This window comes from Anguilla anguilla, chromosome 8, assembly GCF_013347855.1.
Source record: "Anguilla anguilla isolate fAngAng1 chromosome 8, fAngAng1.pri, whole genome shotgun sequence".
Classification (NCBI taxonomy): Eukaryota; Metazoa; Chordata; class Actinopteri; order Anguilliformes; family Anguillidae; genus Anguilla; species Anguilla anguilla.
This window is the reverse complement of record NC_049208.1, coordinates 45,805,082-45,832,928: the sequence shown is the minus strand read 5'-3', so window position 1 is coordinate 45,832,928 and position 27,847 is coordinate 45,805,082. Positions and strand designations below refer to the sequence as shown.

The following is a 27,847-nucleotide window of genomic DNA, read 5'->3' as shown; positions in this document are numbered from 1 at the left end:
TATCATACCTCGAGCTGTTACTCCTCATTTCCATATTCACTTTGTGTGCATGTTTATGTGAATATCTTAACATAATGTGAGTAATTATGACCATAGAAGCACGATAAAAATATTAATGCATATACTGTAAATGAGATCAAGAGTGTCGCAACTCTCTCTTTCTATGGTTCTGGTTGCAACCATGGGCGTGGTTTGCCACGCCCAGGAACGTCCCAGAAACATTTTAAAATAACAAATAAGGTCCACAAATTTGGCGAAAGTGCATAAAGACAATGGTTGCCAGTGCATTATAGATATGCCTTAGCATGGTTATTTTATAATATTTTCAAGACAGAAATCCTGCATAGTATGCCTTTAATACATTAGCCTATTTGGATGGCGTAGGGGGAGCTTTTGGCAGATTATCGGTGACTCACACCCTTTCCATAAAAAATCAGTTCATACAGCTAAATATTTACTGAAGCAATTCAGTGCTGTCATATACAGTAAAATGTCCAGGGTTAATTCAACTCTAACAAAGTATATTAGACCAACAGGAACCATATGTACTCTATAAGAGATGATTTAACACTGAAATTTTTACTGTGTACAACAATTTCAGCGTTACAAGCATAGCTCTCTAACCATTATTATACTACACCGCAGCCTTTCAAAACATTGAAACAAACTAACAAAAAGCTCTCAAATGTGATACAAGTTTACAGCCTAAAGTGTTTGTCAGCACATATCCTTCAGTTAGACTGACGTGCTTATTATTAATTTGTGGAATGCCTTTTTTTTCAGATAGGAGGTTGATTCATTTGTGTTGATATGGGTATAGGAATCGGAATGACTCTGGTTAATTTGTTTTAAGGGCACAAATCAACAAAGGTTGCATATATTCCTTCCTTGTCAATTTTTCCCACGGCGCGCAGGAACTCACTCAGTCACTCACTCACGGACGACCCGTGGGATGCATGCGCAGATGCATCTCCCAAAATCACCACTTCGAACGGCATGAGATTTTTAAGCACAGCTTTATCGTTTCGCCTACTTTAGTTAACCTACTTAGCGCATACCACCGATACAGATGTATGGACACACGGAGGACAACAAATAACGTTACAGAGGTGAGGACATGCCTATGCCACACTTTGTACAGGTGCGCCGTGGGTTTGCACGGTTTCGTGCTTGTTCTAAGATCAGTCAATTCAGGGCTCTCGCGCACTCGTGTCTCCCAGCAACAATCCATCTTTTCCTGGCCGCTTTCTTAATTTTTACACACAATTCCGTTTTTGTCCATTAGAGGCGCTATTTAATTCTAAGGAAATTAGCAACGGGCAGGAAGAAAGAAAAAAAAACATTTTAAACCTAAGAATTTCCTGATTGAAAAGTTGGAACCACACCTCTTTGCCTTTTAGAAGTTCATGACGGTGCTGCACGCTTTACAGTGAGAATCGCTTCAGTAGGAGGAGTGTAACCATTGCTGATTTCAGAGTGAGCCGGTTTGAAGAAAATATAAACGAGGTAAGTTAACAATCCTTGTCCTAAGAATGTACGAAAATGACATTCCGTATACATTTTTAGATATTAAATTCTGCACTTAAGAGCTGAAGGGAGATCTGAGCGCAATGTCGTAGTCATACATACCATTTTATAGGCTAAAAGTTTTGACGTTATAACAAAGAACTCTGGCGATGTTTTTCTTTTCTGTGTTAATAGTGTCCGCAAGAAAACGATAATGATTAACCAGTTTGGCGATTAAACGTTAACCCGATGTGTCTGTGTCTCGCCTGATTTCCACATTCAGGAACAAGCTATAGCCTAGTGAAAAGAAATAAAATTAAGAGTTGGTTGAGTTTTTTTCCGTTCATACCCTCCAGCCAAATCACTCTTGGCTTGAAGTATGTAATATAAACTTCGTGGTTAAATTACAGAACTGGTTGTTCTTAGACTGCACGTGAAGTCCGTTTATTTCAACTTTTGCTACGTGGTGGCACTGTCTTGGTCCCAATCAGTCTATGTTACATACCTTACAGAAGCTGATAACATTTATACTGAAGTCATGTCCTTTTCAAACCGTACTGAACTATTGCGGTCACCCGATGCAAAAACCTAAAGTGCAGTTTGTGGTGGATATCAATTACCGTCACAGAAAATTAAGGTTCTTTGGTTCAAAAAGCGTTCGGTCCGTTCCTCCGTTCTGTTGGTGTATGTTAATTAGTTGGTGTCGTGTTGTTCTGTCTTCTGTGATCCCCCTCCCCCCAAATATAAATATAATATAAATATATTAGTTATATATTTGTTCACATGAAACAAATATATAACTAATTATAAGACATTGTTGTCTGTGTTAGCGTCCGGGGCCCAGCAATTTTCCCTAAGAGAGCGAGTTTAAATGATCCGTGTTTGCACGCGTTAATCCATTTTTTTTTTAGGTCAGAATGGTAGGCTATGTTCAGTGCATGTATATGTACGTGGCCTCATGTGTATGTAATACAAGTTGTAGGTGGATGTATCGCTTCTTGGACGTTTGGTGTTAACGTGTAATCATCATTCACTCCAAGGCGAGCTCCGGTTTGAAGGGGGGTTCCAGCGATTAAAAAACCCCGTTATAGCAACTGCTAACATCCCCACCCCCGCTGTCGCGGGAAAGCCATGCGTAGGCTACTGAGCTGCCATTTGTCATATGTTTAGTTTCTAAGCACTGCTGCAAGTATTGTCTCCGCTTTTTTTGTTCAGCAAACACAGTCCTTGCTTGCCATTGACGCTCTCAGCAGAATCGGTCTGCCGTTGTTTTGGGTGTATAATCTATAATGTTGTGTCTTGTCTTTATGCTTGGTCTGTCTCTGAATCCACCTGAGGGTGTGTATTTGTGCGTTCAGTGATGATCCTGCAGTTTCACGCGGATGCGAGTCACGATGGAAGAATAAGGTTTCCCAGATGTGTCATGCAGTCTGATGACGCGTTCTCGCGTTGCACAAAGGACTTGTTAATGAATTAAAAATGTTTCGCTGCGAAAATGTGCAGTGTTTGGGTGCCTTAAACGGTACTTTCAGCAGCGACCGGTTGGTTGGTGTGGCTAAATTGGGAAGGGGGGCCGACAGCGCTACTAGCCCCCCAGACAAGGCAGAAATTAAACACCGATTGTTCTGCAGCGAGGGAAGTGTCAAAACGGGCGAATTACGAATTTGAAATAATTGCGTTTGTTGTTTTCATTTATTTCCCTGGCTTTTCAGTTGACAGTCGCGTGCGTGCGTGTTTCACAGCTTGTTTCCAGATGTACAGTTGCGTATGTGGCCTATTGGAGGAGCGCGGATTATGCCTCACTCAAGGGTAAAGTTGCCCTTCTCTGGAATTTAACCGGAAACATTCTGGTTCCAGTTCAAATCATTGGTTACTTGGTCTTTCCTGATAATGGCGAACAATGGTTTTAAAGTTTATGTATTGGCTAGTCTGTTGTCCTTGTCGGTAACTTCCGACCGTCTATTATATTGGCAGAAATCTCCCACAGGGTGCTTGTTTAATCGAGACGACGCTAGTTACAAATGTTTTGGTGCGGTAATCTGATCTGTTTTAGTTGCACTTAACTTCAGGACAGCGTGGACATGATTTCGGGTCTAAGCGTGACTTGTTGATAACACTGGAATTGAATGTGTTCCCTCTATAAACTGATCCACATGCTGTCGAAGCGAAGTGTGTGCCACATGACAACGGAGAACAGTCGTGATGCTCCCCCTTGAGAACTGTGCGGGTTAAATTTTTTATAAACATTTCACAATACACTTCAATTTCCCAGTTATTCCCATCACTCATCCATAATATTTACAACAGTAGCTATATGATTTCCTCGTCGTGGGCCATAAATTAGATACCAGAAACAAAAAGTTGGCTTTGGCGACGTCGCGGCGGGCGCACACGAATCCTCACAAATGAGCCGAGCTAGCGTTTCCTGTTGCCCTTCGCTATGCTCTTCGACGTCCTGCTAAGACCAGGCGAACACAAACACAAAAGAGAGAGAGAAAATGGTCGTTTGTTCCCAGATTAGGACTATGAGCCCGGCACATGCAGCATTAGAGCGTAGTTAAACAGTCGGCAGTCCGTAGCCGGCTGAAAAGCGCTCTTTGTAATTTCGCCCTCAAGGAATCCACACTTTTTAAAGCCCGCCCCCTTCTCTGCCTTGAACTTACTGGCCCCTTAAACTAAGCACGGTTTCTATGGCGACGCACTCGCGCACGCACCAGGCCTCTTCAGCAGTTTGCAAATGTCCTCATCTCGTGGCCCCCGAGCCTTCTCGCTGCCTTTTTCAGGAACCAATTGCGCCAACTTCATTACATTACATTTATTTAGCAGACGCTTTCATCCAAAGCGACGTACAAAAGTGCATATCATGGTCATTGGACAACTATAAAACACAGGTTCAATAAGGTACGAAACATCTTAACTTCGCAAACCTTTTGAGACAAAAACATCTCATGAAACACTTGTTTGTAGTTGTTATGATTGCTTTAAAAAAAAAAAAAAACTTTATTGGAAATCTCAGGAATCATTAATGGTGAACAAAATATCAGATTCATGCAATGCATGTGCAATTAGCAGCAAAGTTCCATTTGTATGTTTTGTCAATATTGTCACTGCATTGTTGTGTTTTACCTCATCAGATGGTAATATTCTAATTCTGTTCAACCTAAACACTAAAAGTCCCCCTTATCTGTTTATGCCATGTGCTTTGTTTGCTAGAATTCCCCGACCCTTTGTTGAGAACAGTGTCACAGAATCAGAAGTCACAGACGGTGACCAGTGACGGAGGAATCAGTGACATAGTCTCCAAGTGCGTTCCCTGCCGTGTTTAGCTTTACAGGAACGCTGGCGGCGCCGTCCCGAGCCGTCTAGGAGCAGGAAGGGCTTGTTCCTGTCGAGTCTGGTTCCTCCCAAGGGTACTTTTGCTAACTTTGGGAAATTTTATGTATTTTTTCCCCTTGCCACTGTCACCAGGGATTTGGTTTTGTTAGGGAGTTTTGGGCTAGAGTCTGGCCAAAAAAAGTCCTATGTAAATACATATTATTATATGCAGGGCTGCCCAGCCCTGTTCCTGGGAGTCTACTGTCCTGTAGGTTTTCACTCCAGCCCTACAAAGCACACCTCAGCCTACAGTTAGAGATGTCATTTAGCTGCTAATTAGTTGAATCAGGTGTGCCAAATTAGGATTGAATTGAAAAGGACAGGCAGATACTGGATGGTAGATTTCCAGGAACAGGACTGGACAGCCCTGTGGTTATATACACATGACCAGTAAGAAAGTACCTTTTGTGATGGACTGGCAAACTGTCTAGGATGTATTCCTGCCTCTCGGCCAATGCATGCTGGGATCGGCTCGGGCACCTCCTGCAACCCTGACCAAGAATTAGCGGGTATGGATAATGGATGGATGGATGGAAGTCCATTTTCCCCAAGGCAGAGGAGTCCAGCTAAAAGGACATGTTCTGGGGGCAGTGATTCAACGCCATGATGGTCACAGATGATGATGATGGATGATGATCACAGATGATTATCGACCAATGGCTACGCAGTGGTGGTTATGCGTGCTCTGGACAGTGTGCATGCTGGTCTGCTTGCCCCCCCCCTGAACTGCCCAAGGGGTGAGACAGGTTTAGTTGTGCTTACTAAACTAAAATCATGGAAATTTGTGACTAAAACGCATTGCTAAGATGGAAGAATTAATGGAAAAGCAGAGATTTAAAAAGCTGCCCCCGTTTTAGATATATGGCCTTAATGCATCCACCAGAACAGCGTATTATTTATGCGTGAAAGAGCACTTGCGGTCAGCTCACTCTAAAAGTTTGAGATGGTCTGGGTCGATGTTAAAGGCAGGCCGAAATGATAATTTACACAACCCCTTTGCGGTGGTATTTTGGTTGTTTTGTTTGTTTGTATTCTCTAAGCAAAATATTTAGATCAGCTGCCAAGTGAACACCCCCCCCCCCCCCCCCCCCCCCCCCCCGTCCTTACCTCTTCAGGTGAGAGTTTGCCTTCTGGACTTTAAACAGAGAAAAAGAGATTTCAGTTTCATTTTGTGACTTTTTTGTTTTTTGATAGGCAGGCAGTTTTTTCATGCGATGGGGACTTTCAGAGAGTTTTTGTGGTTAGAGGATGTACCCTTCATGTAACTCCAGTGCGGTTTGAACAGTGACGTCATGTTTCCAGAGGCTGTGAACTATGAGCTTGAGAGAGCCCCCCTGCCGCTCTTGAGCCGACAGGTCATTGCATTACGTGCACTTAGAAGACGCTCTTATCCAGAGCGACTTGGGTACATTTACATAGCATTTACATTGCATCAATTTGTACAGCTGGATATATACTGAAGCAATGCAGGTCAAGTACCTTGCTCAAGGCTATAACGACAGTGTCCTACCTGGGAATTGAACATGCAACCTTTTAGGTTACAAGACCAGCTCCTTACCCATTACACCCGGGTCACTGCAAGCAGAATCTGTCTGGGCAGATCACCAATTTGAAAATTGAAATGATATCAAAAAGGTCCAGAAAGTGGTCCAAACCTTTCACACTTTCAGTAGATTTCATCTTTTAAATTCACATTGAAGCCCAACAGATTATAAGTGAAATGGTTTGTGTGTGATGGGCCCACAGTGCTACCTGCTGCTATCTAGATGCTCAAATGGGGTGTTGCCATTATAACAGGAAACTACTTGTCAGTGCAGGACTTGGCTTTTTTTCTTGTTGTTTCTTGCACGAGTGTCGCAATTGCAGGAAGATCATTTGCGCTGCAGGGAAGATTAAGCCATGCCAGGGTCTGATTTGCCAACAGGAAGTTGCGTATTCCCCACCTTTTTGTTTTGAAGGAAGAACTCGCTCACTCAACTGGAATTAAGTCTGTGGTGTTTTTCATAATTAGTCTGGTGATGACGCCATCTATGAGGTATCTGTCTAAAAATTGTGTTGGTGCTATTTCTTCAGCTTACCGGTAAGTTTTCTTGTAAGCAGTACACAATGTTCTCTTCCGACTGTGCTGACCACAGACTATTCAGATTGGCAGTGCCATGTTCTTAATGTTCTGGAACATTCTCCCTACCTTTGATGTGGAAACATTCCAGTCTGATCCGTGTTTCTGAAAATTAAGGGGCACGATGAAACAAACTGTGCAGTTTCTGTGCTGTAGTATTGCACTAAAAACATATTTTTACCAACCAGAACTTCCTGTACTTAAGGATGGTACATGGGAGCTAAGTATCTGGTGACTCCTTATAATCCGTGAACAAACCCTAGCTATTACACCGGTATCGGTTATGGCTGGCTGTTCAACTAGGTTTTAACCCTTTGAAAAGTAGGTTTTTTTTGGAATCTTCTTTCAAGTCAGTGTTCTAGAACTCCATTGCTTTCCAGTTACCAGTAGTGATCATTGGATCACCATTAGAATATTCAATTAAAAACATTCTAAATCACATATTTGGGATCTTGCGCTTAAAGGTTTATCTGTAATAACTCTATAGCCATATCAAAACAACACCCAGCTTTCTTATCCTGATGTAGGTGGTGATTTTGTTTGTGGTTTAATATTAATTAAAAACTTTTACCCAGAAGTCTTTGGGAGAGGTTTGACCTTTTGGGTTTCTCCTCATGCAGCTGCTGTCATGCCAGAGCCACTTAATGAGGTTTAAGTGGATCATGTGACCTGCAGAAAGAGACTGGAATTCGAAGGGGCAGCGAGACACAGCCACTCCATTTAAAACAAAGTAGGCCAGATGCAATCTCCGCATAGAGAAGTAGGCCATGCACAATCACTTTATAGGGAGGTACGCCAAGCACAGCCACTCCTCATAAAAGTAGGCCAGATATCCCCCCAGCCCTTATATACAGGTTATTCCCAACAAGTTAAAGTGAACAGTGAAATTTTGTAGGTTTCTGCAGGTAAATAAAAATTGTGCAGATGTTTAAACTATCTATATTGTCATTGTATCCTTTCAAACTCAAAGTGCTAGAGTACAGAACCAAAAGAAAAAAAATGTGTCACTGTCCAATGAATTATGGTGCTCACTGTATGTATATATATATATATATATATAATAATTGTAGTATGTTGGGTAAGGAACTGGTATAGCTTATAACCTAAAGATCGCAGGTTCGATTACCAGTTAGGACATTGTTGAGCAAGGTACTTAACCTGCATTGCTTCAGTACATATCCAGCTGTATAAATGGATGCAATGTAAATACTATGTAAAAAGTTGTGTAAGTCTGGCTAAGAGTGTCCGCTAAATGCCTGTAATGTAATGAGTACATACATTAGAGGATGATGTGCTGGTGTCTTACTGGACCCCCGTCCGTGTCTTGAAGTCGGGGGCTGGCGTGTGGGAGCAGAAGCTGAGCGTGTTGTCAAGACAACAGCTGCACCTTGGGGCGTGTTTCGTCGTCAAGTTTACCTCACCGGGGAAATATTTGAACACCATGCTTTGACCACCAACCCCCCCCCCCACACACACAGTGTGAGTCATAGGGGCCTCATCATGAGGTCATTTCCCCTCTAAAACATCACGGTTTTGGATGCAACGCTGCTCCTGAACCAGGACTGGGTTTTTTTTAGGAATGCTTTATTGTTTTTTCGGTGTTCTAGAACCCCATTGTTTCAGTCGCCAGCAGGGCTTGTTACATCACCATTTAGAACGTTCTGCTGAGAACAGTCTAACCGCATGTTTTGTGGTCCTAGGACTTTAAAGGGTTTAATGGGTGTCTTTTTAGTGGAATTCTTTGGTCCCTGATGTTTTGAAAACAACTCTGCTCTCCTGAGCTTCACTAGGGCAGATTCCTCACAGATCTGTGAGTTTTTTTTTTTTTTTTTTTTTTTTTTTTTTTTTTTGGCAAGCCCCCCACCCCCCAACAGAGAAACATGGCGAGCAGGACCTGTCCAACGCATTACAGAATAGGAGTTCGTAGGAGTCCCTCCTCCAAGTTTATCTTTTGAAATTGGGAGGGGGGTGGAGGCTCAACAGTGTCTATTTTGGGGAATGGGATAAATGGGGCTGCCCTTGGGCAAACACTCTTTGTCACTGGCTGCTAGATTGATGCGATTAAAAAGTAATTTAACATTTAAGTTCCTGCTATTAGTCTGTGGCGTTTGCCCTTTGTACCCGTTCCCCCACCACCACCAGAATGGCCAGCCTTTGATGTGGTGAAGGAAGGTTGCATGTGAGGTAAGATGACTGTACAGGGTAACTGGTCATATTCTGGAGAATTCTGTGGCTCCAGGTCTCAGACTGGAACATCACTGAGGCATGATGGGTAGAAGGGACAAGCCCCTCAGTCCAGGAGACAGGCTCTGTTGTCCTGGCACCACCCACCCAGCTTTGCCTTGGCCAATCAGCTGTTTGCTCATTTGCATATACCCTCCCATGGTCTCGAGGGGCCATCTTCAGAGTAAACAACCCCAGTTTACCCCAGTCGTGCTCAAGCAGAAAATCAACCCTCCCCTTCGAGAAAGGTTCCTTCCTCTGGTCTTAAACCACTAAATTTAGCTTTGTTTACTTCACAGGATAGTTGCAATATCTGCACAGACAGACCAGAGAACTTGCTTTAGGCCAAAAATAGTTGATCTTGCATTTCTTTCAATGTGGTTTTGCACATCATTTGGGTGGCTTTTAAATGTCTGAACGTGACCGTTGATCTGCCACCGGCTCCAATTAATTCTGCTTGTATGGGAAACCATCATGTGAAAATCCACTTTTGAACAGGACTTTCAGTACTGCTTCTGTTATTTTTGGTGACCATCATGAAAATGAATTCCAGCAGGGTTTCAAAATTATTGCAAAGCCATGGAAACGGAATCATTACCGTTGGTAAAATCACAAATGTGTGATAAGCATGTTCTTACCTGAACATTCTAATGCTGATGTAACAATCACTACTGTTAACTGGGAGCAGTTAAGTTATAGAACACTGACTTAGAATCCTGTAAAAGCATTCCAACAAAACCTACTCTTCAAAGAGGTGAAGCTTGTATCTCCAGTGGCAGTTGTAGGGAGAAGAGGATGGATCTCTTGTTCAGATGTACGTATATTTGTGTGGTTTCCATGGAAACTGTGGTCTTAAGCCATAGTGCTACATGCTTAGACAGAACCCCCCCCCCCATCCCCCCATCCCAAATCCCTCAGGGTGACTCTTTATTCAACCCTTCGCTATAGCCCGTGTGGGACACGGAAGCGATGCATGTTGGGAAGTCCTTATCTTCTTCTTAACTGTGTCCGGCAGTGAGGGTGGGGGCAGGCGCGGGGAGGTGGAGGCACTTGAAGTGGTGTAATCGGCTCAGCGCCAAAAATCAGTGGCAGGAATGAGCCCAGTGGTGAAGAACAGCCTTTTGGGGGGGGGGGGGGGGGGGGGTGTTTAAGCCCTTCCTTGCCACACGAAGGGGGGGGGGGGACTGTCGAACAGTCCCGCTCAGGGTCTGTCTTACTATTTTGGTGTGAGAACGTTCAGAGAGAGATTTTTCTGGTTCTGATCCAAACCTGAGTACATAAAGAGTTCTCTAGGAAAAGGAAAGAGGAAGGTGGAGTAGCTCTCTGGTGTGAGAGACGCAGTTTAAAATAAACGAATAAATGTCTTACTTTCTTCTGTCATGTTTTCTTAATCCAGCTCAGTGTGTAGAACATGGGCATCAGTATGGCAACACTTGGACTTTTTTTTTTTTTTTGGAAGAAAACTGTTTTTCAAGGAAATTCCAAACATTAAATATTCCAGTAGGTCATTCTGTTTTCTGTTTTATGCTTTGTTTTCCAATTACCAATATACTCCTCTGGCCTCATTTTGACGACACTGCTTCTGGTAATGCTAAGACTGTTTCTGTTTTTGCTTGACAACCAGTGTGTTGAGCACAACCACAGTTTGTACGCCAGACTGGGCAGTTGTTTACAACCGATTGGAAAACGGAATCTACTTTTATCTCAACAGGTGTAGCTGGGAATCACCACGGAGACGCAGGAACAGGAAACAGGAAGTTGAGCTTGGAGCAAAAAAGGGCAGGAAAACGAGGACAGAGAGCCGGAAGGGTCCGAGAGGAATCACGGGTGCATTTGGCGGCTGGCAGGGGGGTGGTGGGGAAGGGGCAGGGACCGGGACAAGGGGGCGCAGGCAGTTTTTGAGCGGAGCGGGACGCACCAGGGCTTCCACCATTGAAGGAAACGGAGAGGCGGGCCCCTCCCCCGCAGTGTCCTTCACAACCAGCAGGGCGGCGAGAGAGAGCCGGGAGCGCAATCCGGGCGTGCCGGGGATGAGCGAATTCTGGCACAAGATCGGCTGCTGCGTGGTGGCCAAACCGCCGCCGGTGAGTGGTCTCCGCCGCCGCCTCTACCCACAATCCCTTTGGAGTGTCTCCCTCTTATGCCATCGAGCGTTCTAGGGGTGTGTGCGTTTGTATTGAGGAGATGGCTGATTTGGGATGGGACCGCAGCCAACCCTAGTAGAAGGGAAGCTAGCTAGCAGAACAAAGCCCTTCACTTGTACAGTATTTCACGTAAATCGTTTTTTTTTTTTTTTTTTTACTTGTTTCCACCACAGAATGTACACCCAGATGAGTCTCAGGTCAAGGCTTATGATGGTTGGGGGAGGGTGGTGGTTTGGGGCCGAGGGGGGGGGGCTGACATTAATGACTGCCGACATTTGACACTTCACTCGTTATTAGCTTGTTCCTGATTATTATTCCATCACCATGGAAACGAGCTAAGCGGTCCGGTTTTGGGGAGTGGTTCTGGCTCCGGGTCAGTCCACCATGCAAGGTGCAGGCCCTGGTATTTTAGCCAGCAGCTCAAATGGGCCTGTCCCCACCTCCCGCCCTAAGCTTTTTAACGGGTATGTGCCCCACCCCTTTCCGTTCGGCCCCGCCCAGTAACGGGGTGGTCTGTCAGGAGCCCCAAGACGTATGCGAGAGGGGCTGCCCAAACACAGGAAAAACATAAATAAATAAAAATAATGAAATAAACGGCCGGATGACAAAGGTCGCTCTGTCTCGGGCTGGGACGTCCCACACGGGAACGAGTACGGCCGCCGTGGCAACAGTGCCAGCAGTGTTCCGGACGTGGGCCCTCGTGACTCGGGCTGCGAGCTCGTAAACAGACGGGGATGGGCGAGGGGCCGTTCTGTGCCCGGAAATCGGGTTTCCAGAAACACGTTTTTTCTTGTGGATGCCTTTCCACCGACTCCTTTCCACTCCTTGCAAACTTGTGCGTTTTGTTGTTGTTTTTGTTGAGGAGAGCCTGTATTCTAAATGCTGGTATAATGGTGATATTTTGTAGGAACGTCACGGCGATTTCGGCTCTTTGAGAATGTGACTTGCTGCCTGTCTCTGTACGGGTCGGGGCGGTCGACAGCCCTTCCCCTTGCAAGACATCTCTGCCGTGCGCTCAGTCCTTTGTAGTTCAGGTGACCTAAATTGTGACTGAAACTGGATCCACTTTCAGCACAAATAAATCCAGATTTCCACTGCACTGCAGGTATGGGATGATATCAAGGGAAGGTGCAACTGACCGGAAGGAGGGTATTCTGTGTGTGTGTGTGTGTGTGTGTGCATGTGTGTTTGCGTGCATGTTTGTGTATGCATGTGTGTGTGTGTGTGTATGCTTGTGTGTGTGCATGTGTTTGTGTCTCTGTGTGTGTGTATGCGTGTGTGTGTGTGCGGGTCTGGGTGTATGCATGTGTGAGTGAATGTGTGTGTGTGTGTGTGTGTGTGTATGCGTGTGCATGTTTGTGTGTGTGTGCGGGTATGGGTGTATGCATGTGTGTGTGTGTATGTGTGCATGTTTGTGTGTGTGTGTGTGTGCATGTGTGTTTGCGTGCGTGTTTGTGTATGCATGTGTGTGTATGAGTGTGTGTGTGTGTGTTTGTGTGCATGTTTGTGTGTGTGTGTGTGTGTGCGGGTGTGGGTGTATGCATGTGTGTGTGTGTGTGTGTGAGTGAGTGAGTGAGTGTGCGTGCGTGCGTGCGTGCATGTGTGTTTGTGTGTGCGTGTGTGAGTGAGTGAGTGTGCGTGCGTGTGTGAGTGTGTGCGCGTGTGTGTTTGTGTGTGTGCATGTGTGAGTGAGTGTGTGTGTGCGTGTGTTTGTGTGTGTGTGTGTGCGGGTGTGGGTGTATGCATGTGTGAGTGAGTGTGTATGTGCGGGGGTGTGTGTGTGTGCGTGCGTGTGTGTATGTGTGCGGGTGTGTGTGTGTGTGTGTGTGAGTGTGTGTGTGCGAGTGTGAGTGAGTGTGTGTGTGCAGGTGTGAGTGAGTGTGTGTGTTCGGGTGTGAGTGTGTGTGTGTGCGGGTGTGAGTGAGTGTGTGTGTTCGGGTGTGAGTGTGTGTGTGTGTGTGTGTGTGTGTGTGTGTGTGTGTGTGTGTGTGTGAGTGAGTGTGCGTGCGTGTGTGTGTGAGTGTGTGAGTGAGTGTGTGCGTGCGTGTGTGCGAGTGTGTGTGAGTGAGTGTGCGTGTGTGTTTGTGTATAGTCTGGAGTCAGTGACTTACGTGGTTTCAGAGGAAAGACCTGCCCTATTGTTGCGATCTCGCTGGTTCCCACACCCCCACCCCTCAGCTCTCTGTTGCCCGGGCCTTGACTGTCTCTTGACCTTTGACCCTCCCTTCAGAGTGACATCCCCTGCCTCTCCCTGCTTTCCTGGCCCAGGGCTGGACGGAGCAGGGGGTTGCGTAATGAGCGGAGCGCGTTTCGGTTTCCTCTTCCCCCCTCTGCTCGCCACGGCAACCATGACCAGCGAGACAGGAAGCGGACGGCTCAGAGCCTGCTGGGACCCGCTTTTCTTTCATTCCTCCCTCCTCTTTATTTTTAGGCCTGCGTTTGCGCTATTGCTGTGCGTAAGGAACGATGAGGCAGCTCCAGTTGGTCTGTCACTGTTCGGCTGACTGGGGGGCTGAGTTAGGGTGTTTTTGGAGTCGGTAGTGGTGTAGAATAAGGCCCTAATAATCTCTTATCCTTCCGGTGATTTCCACCACGGGATTGCAAACCTGGTTGCTTGGATCCATGATGAAGAGCTTATTAATGTAGTAGTTATAGTTATTTTTGTGTGTAAATTATCATTACTGTGGGCTTTTTCTTGCATACATGTTGGGTAAACTCTTAATATGTAACTGTTATTTTCCAGACATGGCTATTAACAGTATAAATTAATACTGACTCCAGCTCAGAAGTGATCGGCCCAGTGCCCTCTTCCCATTCTAACTGTAGACTTAATATATTGAATGTGAAGCTTGACCTGACCTGATTTTTTGAATGTGTGCTGTACGGTGAAGAGGAGGGCAAGCAGACTAGCTTTCAGAGCATTCACACTCTTCCTCTGGCAGGGAGAGAAAAGTCCTTTGGGCACATTAGCGGTGTTAGTCTCAACGTTTCTGGAGACCCTTCAGTTGAAGACCCTTACTTGAATGCATTCGGTGGATTTAGAAACTTTTAATGTGCACGAGGCCTCAGTTCATTGGCCGTTTGCGCACCATTCAGCCCTCGGGTCCCGGGTCCCAGGTGCCGCTTGTATGCTGATTGGTTGTGCAGATTAGCTGGGAGGAATCGGCGGTTCCGGTTGGCTGCCGGTGCATCCGGCCCTATTTGGGCGAGTCCGAGCCCGTTCCGCCATGCCGGGCAAAGCCCCTTCTGTGGAACTGAGGAGGAAGTTACTGCCAGATGCGCAGCTACTTCCTGTGTGGGGGGGGTGCCTGTGTTTGTAAATATATACTACATTTCCAGAAGTATGTGGACACCTGAACATCACTCCCTTTATGTACTTGTAGAAAATTTAATTCCAAAACCATGGGCATTAATATGGAGTTGGACCCCCCCTTTGCTGCTGTAACAGCCTCCACTCTTCTGGGAAGGCTTTTGTAACATGGCTGTGAAGATTCACTTCAATTCAACCACAAGAGCATTTGTGATGTCGGGCACTGATGTTGGGCGTAAGGTCTGGCTCTCAGTCGGCATTAGAATCCATCCCAAAGGTGTCCCAATGGGGATGGGGTCAGGGCTCTGTGTAGGCCAGTCATGTTGTTCCCCACCACACTCGGCAAACCATTACTTTATGGACCTTGCTTTGTTTATGGGGGCATTGTCATTGTGAAAGATGAGAGGGCCTTCCCAAAACTGTTGCCAAAATGTTGGAAGCGCACAATTCTCTAGAATGTCATTGTATGCTGTAGCATTAAGATTTCCCTTCACTGGAACTAAGAGGCGTAACATGAGAAACAGCCCCAGACTATTATTCCTCCTCCAACAAACTTTAGTTGGCACTATTCGGGCCAGTACAGTTAGCACTAAGCATTCCGCCAAACCCAGATTTGCCAGACAGAATTCCAGTTAGGAAGTTAGTGAAGCGTGACTCATCACTCCTGAGAACACATTTCCACTGGTCTGGTGTCCAGTGGTGGTGTACTTTACACCACTCCAGCCAACGCTTGGCATTGCACATGGTGATCTTTGGCTTGTGTATGGTTGCTCAGCCATGGAATCCCATTTCATGAACTGTTCTTGACGAACAGTTATTGTGCTGACATTATTTCCAGAGTTAGTTTTGAACTCTGCAGTGAGTGTTCCAACGACAGATGATTTTTATGTGCTACACGCTTCAGCACTTGGCAGTGTGAGCTTGTGTGGCCTACTGCTTAGCGGCTGAGCTGTTGTTGCTCCTATACGTTTACACATCACAATAACAGCACTTACACTTGACCGGGGCAGCTCTAGCAGGGCAGAAATTTTGACGAACTGACTTGTTGGAAAGGTGGCATCCTATGATAGTGCCATGTTGAAAGTCACTGAGCCTTTCAGTATGACCCATTCTACTGCCAATGTTTGTCTGTGGACATTACATTGCTGTATGTTGATTTAATTATACCTGTTAGCAATGGGTGTGGCTGAAATAGTCAAAACCATTAATTAGAAGGGGTGTCCACATAGTTTTTGGGAATGTAATGTGTAACTTAAAAAAAAAAATATACACTGTGTATACGTACAGTATTTGTGTGGTATAAAAGTGTGGCCAACCCCAGTACTGGAGAGATGCAGGATGTGCTGTTTTTTGTTGGTGCTCAGAAGTTTAATTAATCAAGCGCTGATTGCACGGCTAACTCACTTTCACCTCACCTGGTGGCGATGGTGCGGGCGAGTTTTCCCCCTGCGCCGCAATAAGTGCACTCTGATCATGAAAATCATTCACGTGAAAGGCACTATATAAATTGCAATTAATCCATCAGTATCAATTCCCGTGAGATGATAACAATAAGAATGATAAACGGCAGTCTCTGTCTCTGCAGAACCAGGGTTGGCGATCCATAATGTGACATTTATATCTGTCAGCATGTGCACTTTACTTGCACGCGCAGATGAATCCGCGCGCTGTAAAAACACTTCGGGGTCCGTCTGGAGCCGCTCGCTCGCCACTAACCCCATGGTTGCTGCTGTGTTTCAGAAGAGGAAGAGGAGGAGGAAGATCGACCGCAGCATGATCGGGGAGCCCATGAACTTCATGCACCTGACGCACATCGGCTCGGGGGAGATGGCAGAGGGACTGCCGGCGGTAAGGAGGGGGTGAGAGGGAGCGGGTACAGGTGATTATGGGAGCGGGTACAGATGTAAGAGCAGGTACGTGTGATTATGGGAGTGGCTACAGGTGTAAGAGCAGGTACAGGTATAAGAGCAGGTACAGGTGATTATGGGAGCAGGTACAGGTGTAAGAGCAGGTACATGTGATTATGGGAGCAGGTACAGGTGTAAGAGCAGGTACAGGTGATTAAGGGAGCAGGTACAGGTGTAGGAGCAGGTACAGGTGATTATGGGAGCGGGTACAGGTGTAAGAGTGGGTACAGGTGATTAAGGGAGTGGGTACAGGTGTAAGAGCAGGTACAGGTGATTAAGGGAGCAGATACAGGTGTAAGAGTGGGTACAGGTGATTAAGGGAGTGGGTACAGGTGTAAGAGCAGGTACAGGTGATTATGGGAGCAGGTACTGGTGATTATGGGAGCGGGTACAGGTATAAGAGCAGGTACAGGTGTAAGAGCGGGTACAGGTATAAGAGCAGGTACAGGTGATTCTGCGAGTGGGTACAGGTGTAAGAGCAGGTACAGGTGTAAGAGCAGGTACAGGTGTAAGAGTGGGTACAGGTGATTATGGGAGCGGGTACAGGTATAAGAATGGATCTAGATAATGGACTAACTAGATAGATCTAGAATGGATCTGATAATGGACTAACTAGCTTAATGATGTTACTATCCACAAACTATTGCATTAAAGAAAAACTTTGTTCTGAATACTGGTGGAAATGGGTTAGTTTTGTTTTGAAACTGTCAGTGGATCTGCAGACATTGTGCTGGTATATGAAGGGTAAAAGTATTTCAAGTAGTTAGTAGATCCAGGTGTGTGTGTGCGTGCGCCTGTGTGCCTGTGTGCCTGTATGTGTGTGCGTGCACCTGTGTGCCTGTATGTGTGTGCATGTTTGGGGTGGGGTGGGCTGGGGTGAAGGCTTGCTCGGGGTCCTTGATGATGGCCCAGCTATCTGTATCAGGGGGTTACTTGATCGGGCCGTGGCGGACTGAGCACGCTCCACTTGGGCTCTCCAGCGGAACCACGTAGCAGGCTGCCTGACAGGAGGAGTGTTGTCGTGGCGCCAGCGTCCCCTCTCTGTGTTCTGGAATACTGCCGGAAAAGGTTCTGTGCGAGGGCACAACTGGGCTCGGAGTCGCCACTCTGTTCCAACCGCTGTAGCAGGAAGTCTTAACCCTTTAATATATGTGATTTAGAATGTTCTTAACTGAACATTCTAATGCTGATGTAACAATCACTGCTGGTGACTGAATGCAATGGAGTTCTAGAACACTGACTTCAAAAAAAAAGTAGGCCTACTCTTCAAAGGGTTAAAATAGAGCTTGCTCATCCTCCCCCATGACAGGGCCCAGACCAAAAGAGATGAGGGACAGTGGCACAGCGGGATGGGGGGGGGGGGGGGGGGGAGGTTATGAAATATTTCACCATGGTGATAATGGGAAGGTAAATTCCTCAGTTAATTCTCCTGTCTGGGTCGATGGTTTATTAATCGTCACGTAGCATCTGCCCATTATAAGCAGCTCAGAGAAGGGAAGGAGAACCGGACTCGTATTACTGTGCATGAGCTGAACTGGCAGCGCTGATTTCTGCCGTGCACTCTCGTTACATAACATCGCTAGTCCAGCGGAGGCACGACACAACTCCTACTGCCTTATTCGCCATCCTTTACACTACCCTTCCCTGCTGCGGCAAACAGGCTCAAGGGCAATGCGTGCGTGTGTTTGTGCGTGCATCCGTGCATTTGTGCGTGCGTCTGTGTGTTTGTGCATGCGTGCGTCCGTGCGTTTGTGCATCCGTGCGTTTGTGCGTGCGTGTGTTTGTGCGTGTGTGGGAAGTTAAAATTGTAGGGTAGAGCTATGGAGGTTTTGTTCCGTGGTTGTCATGGCATGTTGCTTAGTTACCAGCATTCCCAGTCACCATCCACCTGTGTATGCGTAGGCTGGATTTCCTCTCAGTACAAGCAGTCTCACCACTCTCTCTCTCAAACACACGCGCACAAACGTATACACCGCATACATTTATAACATTTGTAGAAATGGTTTGCCATGCTACTTGGAACTGAGAATCACATTAATTCCCCCCCCCCCGACCACCCCCCCCCACTCCACTCCCATTCCCCCATGGTCTCCGGTCTGGTTTTCACATCTCTGTGAGGACCTAAAGATTAAGGAAATGTAACAGAACATTTTGTGACTTTTTTACCCCCTCTTTTCTCTTATTAATCTCAGTCCTGAAAACACCACGTTCACACACACACACACGCGCGCGCACACACACACACACACACACACACACACACATACACACACCAGCTGGCAGGTAATTCTTCCGCCGGAGCAGGCACATCGTTGCCAGGAAGGCTGCTGTCATTCGAGCCGCTCGGGACAAGTGAAGTATGGGAGAATCTGATAATTGGACGACGGAGGCCTCTTCAGCATTCCGGTGCCAGGGGTTGCCTAGCGACTAAAACGCAGTAATGCAGGGCCTGGCGATTAGAGTGAAAGGAGAGAGAGAGAGAGAGACGGGAGAAACGGAAACGGGGAATGGTGTTCGGTTACGGCAGCTGTAGGCCCCTAAGATCCCGCCGTGGTGTTTGCGCGGAGGCGGGACTAACCGAGATGGGGGTACCTGATTGGGCTATCCGGGGCGCAGAACTCTCCCCTTTAAAGTAATGAAGCACAACCCTCACTTGCTGTCAATGTATTTTTTTGAACACATAAACATCTGGGTTAACCGTTGATGGAATAATAATAATGATCGTTTGACGCATGGAAACACACACACACACTTTGTGTGTCCTCCCCCCTCTCTCAGACAGTGTTTTCCGTAAATATATTCTGGGGAAATTCCTAGAGGAGTCCTTTCTTCAGAGAGAGTGGGAATATTAGACGCCTAGTAAAGGATGCACACTGGGGGGGGAAAAGTATCCGCCTCACTGTGTAAAAATGGCTCCCGACGCTAGTCTTTCCCTTCCGGAATATTCTGTCCTCACAATAGGAAGTGCTAATGGGTTGCAGACGTATTTCAAAACAACCATAGTTCATACTGCCTCTCGCCCAAACTGTATAAATATTATGAAAAGCGTGCCATTGTCATTCCGAACGGTGGAATTGTATTTTTAGATTGGGGGGAGGGGTGTAGCTTGACACTGCGTGTTCGTTTAGACCCCTTCTCGAACCCAAGACTCGAGGTTAACTAGAGCCGGCAGGAAAGGGACGTGTCCGGGAAGCGACCTTTTAACCCGGATGTCTTTGTGCCTCCTCTGCAGTCTGGGTCGGTCCAGGAACAGATGAGGTCAAAAGGACCTAGCGCCAATGGCCGGAGAAGCCTGTTATAGCGGGTGAGTAACCGCTACGCTAACGGTTAGCGACGGTCGCATTACATTACATTACAGGCATTCAGGAGATGCTCTTATCCAAAGCGACTTGCACAACTATTTTACATAGCATTGTATAGCAAAAATATACTGAAGAAATTGCTCAAGGGTACCACGGCAGTGTCCTACCTGGGAGTTGACCTTTGACCTTTAGGTTACAAGACCAGCTGCTTACCCATTATACGATACTGCCCCCTAATACTGGTCGTGTTTTGGGTCTAGCGCCTACGTTCACACTAGCTGCTCAGTACCCCGTAGCTCAAGCAGTCAGATTCGCCTTAAAAACTGTGCTAGTCTTCAGGCTGGCCTAGCTTGGTTGAGATTTCTGAGATGACAAGGCATTGTAGTCAATCACATCCATGTTGTTATTTGACAGTGAACTGAAACATAATTAACTCTTAAGTGAAGTTTTTAAATGAATGAATGTGTGGATTTGAGGATAGGTGCAAATGTAAATTAAATGTACAACAGATTTGATGAATGAGAATTGTGGGCAGCACAGTGTATTTGTGAATACTAATCTACCAAAATTCAGCAGGGTGCGCTTCTATGTCCCCTACCTGTACTCTTCATGAATGCAGAATATAGGTGGTCTGCATTCAAAAATAGACTATAGACTACAGACTATAGACTATTCAAAAATACAGATCAACTTGCTTCATATTGTTTTAAAATCATTCCAGCTAGTCAACCACATTGAGCTGTAGAGTAATTTATAACGGGATCCTTTTGATGGGATCTAGAATCGGCTGAGCTACCATAGGCTCAGTGACCGATTTGAACCAATAGCTGCGATTGGTCGTAGAATGCGAAATCTGTTTTTTGGTTGGTTCAAAGAAGTCAAAGTTTCGCTGATGGGGAAAGGCGCCCGTTTAAGCCGTTTGTCGGGAGGGGAAAACGGACACGTCTGCCGTCTGGAGATTCGTGCGCGAACATGCTCTGCAGGGGCACGGCCGCTGTGAGTCACCTTCAGAGTCACAGAGTCAAAAAATGCAGAGTCACCCAGTTCCCGGCCCTTGGGAAGACAGCAGAGAGCTGTGTAAGGGCTTTTGGAGGCAGACAGGATGTGACATCACAGGAAGTGGTCTATCTGGTACATTTCAATCTTTAAAAGCACTCTCAGGAAGTTTGCTGAAGTGTGAAGGCCGACCAGGAAATAATGGCTCCTCTTATTCACCCCTCCTTCCCTCCCTTCATCCCTCTCTCTCAATTTGCTTCTCAGAGACAAATCCACACTCAAAAAATTAACACCTTAATTTTTTTAAATGTACAATTGTATAAATTTTCTGCACAACTTTTTAACATTTTAAAAATTGAAATTGGTTTGAGTTGTGGATTGATTTAATTACGTATACTATTTTTTTAATGCTTAAATGACTATTGCACATGGTAACCAAGATTCTTCACAGCATGGTCTGTTAGAAAAAAATTTCTTCTTAAATGCTGATTGACCCTACTCTTGGAAAAGGGTCTTTAACCCTTTGAGGTGTCACAAATATGTGATTAGAATGTTCTTAACTGAACATTCTAATGCTGATGTAACTATCACTACTGGTGATTGAAAGTTCTAGAACAAGGAATTTTGACAATAAACATACTCTTAAACATAACCTCAAAGGGTTAATCTCAAATTGGTAATCCTGATGTTTTTTATTTTTATTATTTAAACAGGATGAAGGGCCAATCCGGTGAAGCCTCCATTCTTCCACTTTGCCCCTGACCCAACCCAGCTCCACCCAACCTAACCCGACCGACTAGCACTTAGAAGCCCGGATATCCACAAGTTCCCACCCCGCCCTCCCCTCAAACCTACATTCAGCTTCTTTACTGGACTATGTCTAGAGAAATGTGTTAAGCCTCCGATTAATCTCTGTCTTTGTGCGGGGACATGGAGGGACCGCTGTGTGTTTTATTAAAGGAAAGTATTCACTCGTATCTCAAGCTGGACGAGAGCTGAGAACCTCCGGTGTTGTGATTTTTGCGGGAGTTTAGAGATTTAGAACGCATGCTGGAATCTCTTGCTTAAAAGATCCACGTGTGGACTTCTCGGGATCCTCCTAAGGGGTCGTCTGAAATCTCCACACCATTTCCCCAACTGAAAAAAACCGAAAGGGAAAACTGTTTCCCTGGGGGGGAAACCTGCGAAACAAAATGAGGATGCTCCCTCACCTCCCGATGCCAAGGGTTTGTGTACATGTCCTTTAGTGTGTGTGTGTGTGTGTTTTTTCACTTGTACCTTTGAAAAATATGCACAACTGCATTGGTTAATTCCATTTCCACCATTGACCCACCCCCATTATCAGTATTGTGTTTCGCGATTTGTGGCCTTGCAGTTTAGATTTAGTTTTTCACTCGAATCAGTTTCTGTCTTCCTGCTATTTCACTGTCGATAACGTCGACAGACTGCCATGTGAAACGTTTTGCAGCATGTTCCAAAAACTGATCTAGGATCAGCTGTCCTTCCCTCCCAATCAGAACCCCGGCCACTCTGTAAAAGAATGCCACTGATCTAGGATCAGCCTGTGGTGATAGCATCTTATCGCCTTTCCAAACAAAAGGAAAAAACAGCCTTTGTCTACCAAAAGAAGCAATTGAGATTTTGGCAGAAAATTTAATAAAAGCTTCTTGAAATGTGCATGGCTGCAGACCCTCTTTGGTTTTGAATGTTCTTGTACAGAATTTGATCGTAATCTTCGACTGGTCAAAACCAAACTGAACCTGAATAAACCAGGGCTGACTTGTTGCCAAGAATTGAAGACCAGTTGCTGTCCCTTCATATTAGAGATGCTTTGAGTGCAGGCCCCTGACTGAGGTTTTTCCCCTTTAGTTCATAATGGCGTAAAGTTCGGCAAATCTGATCTGAGAAATCCCCCCGTCTCTAAGATGCTTTCTGAATACAGACCCCTGACTGAAACTAGGTTTTCTGCTTTAGCTCATAATGGGGTAGATGTAGGACATGTATGGAGAAAACTGATCATAGATCAATTACTCTTATTCCGAGATGCTTTATGAATACAGGTTTTGGTGACTTTTGGGGACCTGGACTGTGAAAAATGGCCCAGGCCTGTTCTGAGCATGTGTGTGTGTTTGTGTGTGTGTGTGTGTGTGTGTGTGTGTGTGTGTGCGTGTGTGTGTGCATGCATTCTGCTCAGCCCATTAGAATCAATCCCAGAGATCCCAACTGCTCAGCAACTGATCTGGATTGGCTTACAGCTCAGTGGGACTTGCCTTGTTATTCAAGCCCCGCCTCCATTTCGCCTAACGGACCATAAGCCTACAATCTCTCATTTCGGCATGTCTCTGGGCGTCTCCCTTGTTTTCACCACAGCGAGGAACCCCATGAGCCCCCTGGATAAGTGATTTTTTTAAGGCACCATATTGTAAGTGTGTCTTCCGTGTTTTTGTTTTTCTTTTCAAAACAATGGGACTGTAATTATTTTTTTCATTGTTTTTTTTGTTCTTTTGCAATAATGTTATGTCTGCAGGTATGTATGATTGACTGCAAGCTGTTCACCCAGAATAGTTTTTTTTTTTTTCCCACTCACTTTGTCTTTTTGCCAAAACTTTTTTTTTTGGTTGTTGTCTTGGGATGTGCACGCGGGAGAGAGAGAGAGGTGTTGGTGTGCCTCCCCCCTTTCTGTGTTGAGCAGACTGAATAAAGCGCAGCCCAGGACTCTGACCCTCCCAGCCTCCGTTTCCTGTCCTGTGCCCTCCCCTCCGCCCGTGTGTACAGAGCGGCTTCCTGCTGCAACCCCGCGGACGCACGCACAAAAAAAAAAACCTCTGTTCAGCACGCACCTCGCAGAGAAAGCGACGTCTTTCAAAACACAAACCCCTAAAAAGCAAGTCTGCCTGTTATCGTAAAAAAAGGGGAAATGTCTGGCTCTCACACGAGCATAAAGGGATATGAAACGTAAGGCCTGGCTCACGGGATTACGTCTGTGATTTACCGTTTGAAATTGAGGAGAAAATTACTTCTCCAACGCTCTATATGCGCTGCATTGTATTTATAAACACTTCCCTTATGGTTTAGATCTCATTTTTCCACCCTGTATTATCTGGCTACTTCCCCAGAGGAGATAATGAAATGAGAAACACTGGGGATATATTGGGGGTTTTTTTTTTTATTGCACGGTTTGCTTTCCAGAGGCTGTTTGTGGGACTGTTGCAGGCGCTGATTAATGCAGGGGTGCTCAGTAAGCTGATTTTTATAAATGCAGAGGTTGTGGGTTCAAGTCCCCCCACCCCCACCCCCACCCCCACCCCCACCCCCACCCCCGGGTGGTAAAGCAGCAGGGACCTTCAGAATGAAGACAGGGGGAATTTATTTTGCACAAAATTATTAGTAAACCCACACACAACCGCATGCTTTGAGTGATTAGAGAGAAGTCGGTATCCCCCCCGCCCACCCCCGGTGTGGGTCAGACTGACCTCCAGAATAGGGTCACACAGTTATGATGATTGTTGTTTTTTTTTTTGTTTTTTTAATGTGTCATGAACCCAGAATCTACAAAAAGGAGCACTTTCATTATGTAATTTAAAGAAGATGACCCATCAGCGTGTCATTCATCTAGCTTTCCATGAGTTCTCTTTTTTTCTGCCGACCACAGCTAAAATAAGCGCGTGCCATGATTTACAAAAAAAACAAGCCCAGGTCAAAACCTAGCATATGGCTGGACCGAACCGGCTGACCAATGGTGTAACTTCATCACTCACGTCACAGACATGCACGTTTATAGGGCTGGCCCCGCTGCTGCGGTCCAGCCAAAATACAAAAGCTGGGGTAAGTCTCAACATGTTCCACATGTTTTTATATATAGCATCTATTTAAGCATTATTTTCATGCATTTTATGTATTTTTAACATACACTAGTAAATGAGTTTGTATAGACATGAGTAAATACAAGAGTATAAAATGTACATGTGCACAAATGATTTCTACATCTTACTTGCAAATACTCATGAGTTGTTAAATAGTGGTTTATCTATTAGCGGGTTCAGTTTGCTGCATATAACCAAGAACCTTTCAGGTACATTAGCTCCCCCCCACCCACCCATTTTATGAATAAGGAATATACAAATAGAACTTCTGCAATAGGATGTGCTGGTTAGACAAAGGGGTAAATTAAACGCAGTTGTCTTGGCCTAATGTTACAGGAGTCGAGCATGATTACATTGGCTTGTGGCAAAACGCTGTGCTGGAATGCGAAACACATTTTAATAATAAAAAGTATGCTTGTGTCATGACGGCTCGGTCCAGTGCTGCCATTGGCTGTGCATTAGTGCTACAGTAGGTCTACACTACAGATTTGAAATAAATTCCGTTTACAGTTACACTATAAGCCAAAAACCAGTTGGTTCTGGATTAATGTTTTGCCAGGTGTTTTTAATCCAAAAGTTAGACATTTCAAAGAGCACTCGGGTCTGCTTTCTGTAAAACGAAGGTCTATGATCGGCTCGATCCTTGTTTAATACACAAATGGAACTTAAACTCCTATTTTTCGCATTAAAATTACTGCAGGAAGAGAGACAAGTGTGTTTTTTTTTCTTCAGACGGTGAAGTCTTTTAAAAACCTTCCAGAAAAGTTTTCCAGAGAAGTCGTCGAGGCTCCGGGTCCTATCGCTTCCCCCCGGGCGCTGGAAGAGACGGCGGCGGGTTCGCGGGAGCGCCGCAGTTCCCTCCCAGTTCCTGCGGGCCGCTCCGTCGCGCGGCCAACGCGGCCCCGTGCGCCCAAATCAAACGCGGCCGCCATTGTGGCTCCAATCCTACAGTACCCAATACAACCCATAGCTCTGCACACGGAGCTCAGTGGAGTTCACCCAACCCACCGTTCCAAGATTACCGCAAGCCTTCTTGGACGAGCTCGTGCCATCAACCTCAGCCAGGCTGAGGACACAAACAGGTGAAAGGTAAAGAAGAGGGGTCCTTTCTTAAAGCATAACGTCACAATCAGTCTTTGTCTGGACTCTACAAACGGCATGGGCTGCACATGTAGTTCATTGAAACATAACAAAGGGGTGAAGAACAACTTCTGGGAAATGCTTGCACTCAAAGTACCTCCTGGCATGGACCAAAAAAGTTCCCATGAAACTCTTGGCAAACAGCACAATTTCAGGAATCACAATACAAAGTTAACAAGAGGCAGTTTATTCAAGTGCTGATTTTTCAAAACGATACAAAACAGATCATGTGTTTTTTTTTTTAAGGAACAGTCTAGACTTGTACCTTCACAAAAAGCAACATTTGTTCTGTTCCGTTCTGTTGTGGTATGCTTCTGATACTTGCTGGTTCTCTGGTCGCAGAAGGCTGCCGAATTGAGAAATGAGTCTGTAACCCACAAACTTAACGGACGTTTCTCGGTTCCTGTTTATGAGCTGGAAGGTTACAGCGACTAACGGTCACCCACAGCTAGCGCATTTTCCTTTGCTGTCAAAGTCCATTTCCTGAGAGTCCAGTAGCGTCACACAGCAAAATTCACTGCCGTTTTCTCCGGGCCAAAATCTACACTCACTCACTCACACTCTCTCTCTCTCTCTCTCTATATATATTAACAAGAGTGGAAACAGGTAGAGTACAAGCCAAATATCCTCCCTTTGTATTGAGATCTCTTTAAAAAAAAAAAACAGAACTGTAATACACTTCCTTTGAAAAACAACCCACCGCGCATGTTTGCGTTGTGTATTAGTGCTCGTTAACACACAATACACCGAAGAAGCCATTAAACGCAATTAGAAAGTTTATGGAAGGGGAACACAACACATAAAAGCAGTAGTTAAGGTAACCATGATGACACACTGCCGTGTCACCGTGGCAGTTCCTCTCTGTGAGACCGATGCTGTCCGTGAGAGCACACCATGCCAAACAGAGGGCATCTCTCACAGAGTTGGGCTCTCACAGGGATGAGCCGGTGGAATCTCCATGTCCAGGTGGACTTGCACACCCCCGTTTGAGCAGCAGGGGGCACTAGATAGCGGTGAAATGCGGGTATCTTTATTTTTTATTTATTTAACCTTTATTTAACCAGGTAAAAGTGACTGAGAACAAATTCTCATTTACAACACTGACCTGGCCAAGAAGGCATGCGTCAATCAAAACATGCCTGGAACTGTCAGCTTTGGCACAGTCCGGATTCAAACCCTGACCGTGAGACCCATTCATGCACTAGAACAGTACCTTAACTGGATGAACCACCCAGCAGCCCTGAAATGTTAGCCTTTTAAGAATGAGAGTGCTACTTGACAAGGTGCAGAAAGCATGTAAGCCTGGATGCCCATAAGCATGTTTTTATCAGATCCAAGGTGCGGTAAGGCTACTGTTGCTTCTCATTAGCAGGGAACTGCATAGGCCAGGGGGTGAATACATTAAGTTTCCACAAAGAAGCCGCTTTGCTACGGTTGCAGATTAGTGTGGTAAAGGCCAAAGGCTACATGCATACACAATCCCAGCATTTCATTTACCGTCATGCAGCTGTTCCCAGCTTCCCAGTTCCACCTGTTTCTCTGTCATGCGATTGTGTCCCCAGCAGATTCTCTATTGCACCCAGATAGTCAGCTCCTGCCTGCCTTCCTTCCATCTCTCTACTTCCTTATTTGGTAACAGGACTTTTCGGTGCTATGGTAATGCCTATAAATATTCACAAAGAGGCGTAACCAGTGATAAAACATTAATTTGTCCAATGTCCTTGGGCACACCCATTTTATGCATATTCATAAAGTTCCATCAAATTGGGATGTTTTAGCTGTTTAGAAGTGCAGGGAGACAGAACTTTTCGTCCTGGGAATTTGGAGCCACCTACTCCTGGTCCTGGAGAGCCACAGGGTCTAATTGGTGTTGTTAATCAGCGTTTAACTGATCAATCAAATTTAAAACACAAAGTGGAAGGTCATTCGATTAAACCGGTCAATTAGTTGCCGATTTTAATG

At 45.6% G+C, this 27,847-nt stretch overlaps 1 protein-coding gene across 3 annotated transcripts; it reads left to right on the top strand.

Annotated features, from left to right (window-relative positions):
• Positions 1-1,059: 1,059 nt before the first annotated feature.
• Positions 1,060-23,603, top strand: LOC118233959 (CDC42 small effector protein 1-like). Of its 3 annotated transcripts, XR_004766591.1 has the most exons (6): positions 1,091-1,109; positions 1,401-1,506; positions 10,935-11,307; positions 16,418-16,525; positions 19,817-19,888; positions 21,596-23,603. XR_004766591.1 is itself a non-coding variant. In XM_035430143.1 (5 exons), the coding sequence occupies exons 2-4, from the start codon at positions 11,254-11,256 to the stop codon at positions 19,883-19,885; spliced, it is 231 nt and encodes a 76-aa protein (XP_035286034.1). In that variant the 5' UTR covers positions 1,060-1,109; positions 10,935-11,253; the 3' UTR covers positions 19,886-19,888; positions 21,596-23,603. The 3 variants fall into 3 exon arrangements, 2 of the variants coding, with proteins under 2 accessions (XP_035286034.1, XP_035286033.1); XM_035430143.1 differs by lacking the exon at positions 1,401-1,506 and having other exon boundaries at positions 1,060-1,109; XM_035430142.1 differs by lacking the exon at positions 1,091-1,109 and having other exon boundaries at positions 1,361-1,506.
• The last annotated feature ends 4,244 nt before the right edge of the window (positions 23,604-27,847 follow it).

What these genes read in the sequence shown, in the direction of transcription:
- LOC118233959 (XM_035430143.1), top strand. Translation starts at nt 11,254, where the DNA reads ATGAGCGAATTCTGGCACAAGATCGGCTGCTGCGTGGTGGCCAAACCG. An exon ending in TGGTGGCCAAACCGCCGCCG is followed by an intron (nt 11,308 to 16,417) that starts GTGAGTGGTCTC and finishes GCTGTGTTTCAG; the next exon opens with AAGAGGAAGAGGAGGAGGAA. An exon ending in TGGCAGAGGGACTGCCGGCG is followed by an intron (nt 16,526 to 19,816) that starts GTAAGGAGGGGG and finishes CCTCCTCTGCAG; the next exon opens with TCTGGGTCGGTCCAGGAACA.